Genomic DNA, 3,531 nt, shown 5'->3' on the forward strand with positions numbered 1-3,531 from the left:
TATGATAATTCTAGATCTCATCTGGTTTACCGTGTAATATAATCTCATCCCATCTCAAACAAGAATTTTGAGTCAAAGTGTGAAGTGTTCTACCGCAATTCTCATCACTCAGCGTGAGAAAACAAACATGGCGGGGTCACTCACTAAAATTCAGAGATATCTGAGGCAAGCACATGTATGGAGGTTTGTTGGTCTGGCTTCAACTGCAGTTGGATTATCATGTTATGCTCTCAGCTCCTCCTTTAACCATCTCTTTGGAAGGTGGAACTTTCTCAAAATCTTTATCTATATTGTTTCCAGTATCACCATTTGTTTCATGATTTTATTTGCAAAGTCATGGCAATGCTCCACCGCATTGCGATTCAAAGCTCACCTGTCTTTTCTGGTTTTGACAATAACCGCCATCTACTCCTTTTTCTTTGATAAAGATGTCAACGGAAAACCGGATGTTTACGGCCTAATTTCTTGGGAGCTTTGATTGTACAATTCATGAAGATACATTTGTTTTTAGGTATCTTTGGAGTGGGACTCAGCTACTCCCTCATCATTCTCCGTTCTTCTTTAGATTTGGAAAATGAGCATCAGAGGTTGGATGATCAGTATCACTCAGTTGTGCAAGTTGACTCAGATTCACAACAACAACAAGAAGAAGCTGCACAAGTGGATTCAGATTCACAAGAAGTCAACACTGATATTGTCATTATGAAGACACAATTCACCGCTTGTATAAATGCTCTTAAGTTATGTGATAGGGAGCTTATTAATATGCTTTCCAATTATGCAAAAGATAACGTCAAGACCTTCATTGAATCCAACCTTGAGGACCATGTCCCGGTTGACAGCAACATGGTGATTGATGCGCTGCCGTCAAACATTATCGATGACCTTCAAGAAGGAGTGAAGTTCATGGTGGCAAATGGACTTCAGAAGGAGTGTTGCGATTCATATAGCAGCTGCCGCAGGGAATACTTAGGAAAGTTCATTTCCAGTTCACACTTGAAACTCCCAAATATTGTGAATGTGGTTGAGGTGGAATCAACTGCTCTTGAATTTGAAGTTAGGAATTGGATTACCACTTCAAATTTAGCAATGAGATTGCTGTTTCCCAACGAAAGAAGACTGTGCGAGCGTATCTTCATGGGGCTCAGCACGGCTACAGATATCGTATTCACCGAAATTTGCAGGGAATTCACGATACATCAATTCAAATTTTCAGATTGCTTTACATTTGAAGTTTTTCCCATGAGCGTAAGAGTTTTCAAGGCACTGAATGACTTGATTCCAGAGTATGAATCATTGTTTTCCCAGAAATCTTGTGATTCAATTAGAAATGAAGCTATCAGTAATTGGAAGAGACTGGGGAAAGCAACCAAAGGGATATTCATAGAGTTGGAGGATTGGATTTGCAATGATGAAGCCATATCAGATGTTCCTGACGAGCTTTATCCGATCTGCAGAAAAGTGATAGAGTGCCTTAATGTTGTTTTCAAAGCTTGGGTCATCCTTCCCCTTGAGAATTTTTTCGAAGAACACCCCATGGTTGTTCATAGAGAGGGAAGCCCGTCTTCATTCTTTATCCAGTTGATTAGGATGATAGAGCTTCTAGAGAAGCATCTGGAAGTCAGGTTCAAAAGCTGTCCGGACCGTGCTCTGCGCTGCATTACAGCGATGAATAATGTAAGGCACATTGAACAGAATGCAAAAAAATGGAACTGGGATACAAGACCCATGTATAATAGTGGCATAATTAGAAAACTGAGTGCAAAAGTCAGACACAACCTTGAAGACTACCTAAGAATCTCGTGGGATGATGTTGTTGGGCTTTTGAAGCTGGGAGATAACGAAGCATACTCAGCGGAGTCTATGAAAGAGAATCTCAAATTGTTCAACTTGCACTTTAAGGAAATATGCAGGGTTCAGTCTACATGGTTTGTCCTAGATGAGCAGCTAAGAAAAGAAATAAGAGAGTCCATAGATAATATCTTGTTGCCAATATATGGAGTCTTTATTGGAAAGTTGTATGATGTTCTTGGTTCGCATGCCAATGAGTATATTGAGTACTCAATGCTTGACATTGATGCTCTGCTCAACGATTTGTTTCGTGCATAACTTAAGATATACTGTGTCAAATTGTAATACAAAATGGCCATACTCATAATGGACTTTATTAAAGGGGAGATCATAGTTGTCATGGTTGTTTAATTTACTTGTATATTGATTGTGATTAGAAACGTAGGTAAGCTTTCACCAGATTTTTCACACCTTGGGTCCATGCCTCTTGATTCCTCTGTATTATTGATTGTAGTAATAATGCTCTTTAATCTTTATCTAGTTTTTTTTTTTTATATTAAAGGTTAACAGCGAAAACGTGTGCTTTGAATAGATTATTGTCTGTGAAGTTGAAAGGAACAGTGGTGCCCGATTCAATACTCTTAATATGTTTTGGAGTACTAAAACTCCATACGAAAAGTTGAAAAAAAGTTATTTATTATTTTTTATATTTTAAATTTATTGGGCCAAATTTGTATTTTGTTTTGTTTTGGTCAAACGTGGGACCATGGGCTGGCCCAATCGAAAAACAGAACCGACCCGGATACACTCAAAAACCAAGACCCATTCATCTAGTTTCATCATTCTGCTGTCGTCGTTCCTTATGGCGAGAGAGAGAGTTCTTCGTTCTTCCTCTGTTCACCGCCGCAAAGGAGACTGTTGGCGCCGTTGACACCTCTTTCGCCGCCTCTGATGCCTCTGACGCCACCAACGGAGGCACCCACCTTGGCCGAACGCAAATCTCTTCCTATCCTCCCTTACACAACTGCTGTGGAATGACCTCTGGGATCCTGAGTCATCGTCGCATCACATATCAGGCTCGAAAATTTTTTCCTAAGTTAGTGTGGGCTTTCCTAGAAAAGCTTATTGGCACAAAAAAATCTCTTCTGTAATTAGTTTGAGAATCCCCTCTGCATTTCTTCCGCGAGCTCCACGGCAGCAGCGTGAATGGCATTCAGCGATGAAGATTTATCAACAAATTCTGGGCGTTCCAGATCTTTCAGATGATCATTGCTACAATTGCTATCTGGCCCAATCAATTTCGTTCATAACTAAAATTATTTGTAAATTATCAACAGATTTTCTTTGAATCAACGAGTTCTAATTTTTCAAACTGATTATGGTTTGAAACTTTGAGAGGAAGAGAACTTGGTATACTAATCGATCGCAGTTGTCGAGACATTGTTGTCGTTGACGTCGTAGTTTCAGGGGTCGCCGGTGATTTGATGGCATGCTCGTTTTTCGTACGATGGAGTTTGTTGGTGGTTACGTTTGCCATCATCATCGTTGCTGTTGTGAATTTTTGAATTTGTCGGAACTTTTTTTTTTTACCACAATGAATGTTGCAGAGCAGAAACATGGTGACGAAAAAAAGGAGCAAAAGGTATGGTGGAATAGACGCGGTGGACAGACGGCAACTCGGCAGGACGGCGTTCCATCCAACAAATTATAACAGTAGTTAAAATTTAGGATTTTTACATT

General features: G+C 39.8%; 1 protein-coding gene across 1 annotated transcript; it reads left to right on the forward strand.

Annotated features, from left to right (window-relative positions):
- The first annotated feature begins 489 nt into the window (after window positions 1-489).
- On the forward strand, window positions 490-2,109 carry LOC130939635 (exocyst complex component EXO70B1-like). Its single transcript, XM_057867724.1, has one exon. The coding sequence runs from the start codon at window positions 490-492 to the stop codon at window positions 2,107-2,109; it is 1,620 nt and encodes a 539-aa protein (XP_057723707.1).
- The last annotated feature ends 1,422 nt before the right edge of the window (window positions 2,110-3,531 follow it).

The sequence above is a fragment of the Arachis stenosperma genome, chromosome 7 (assembly GCF_014773155.1).
Source record: "Arachis stenosperma cultivar V10309 chromosome 7, arast.V10309.gnm1.PFL2, whole genome shotgun sequence".
Taxonomy (NCBI): domain Eukaryota; kingdom Viridiplantae; phylum Streptophyta; class Magnoliopsida; order Fabales; family Fabaceae; genus Arachis; species Arachis stenosperma.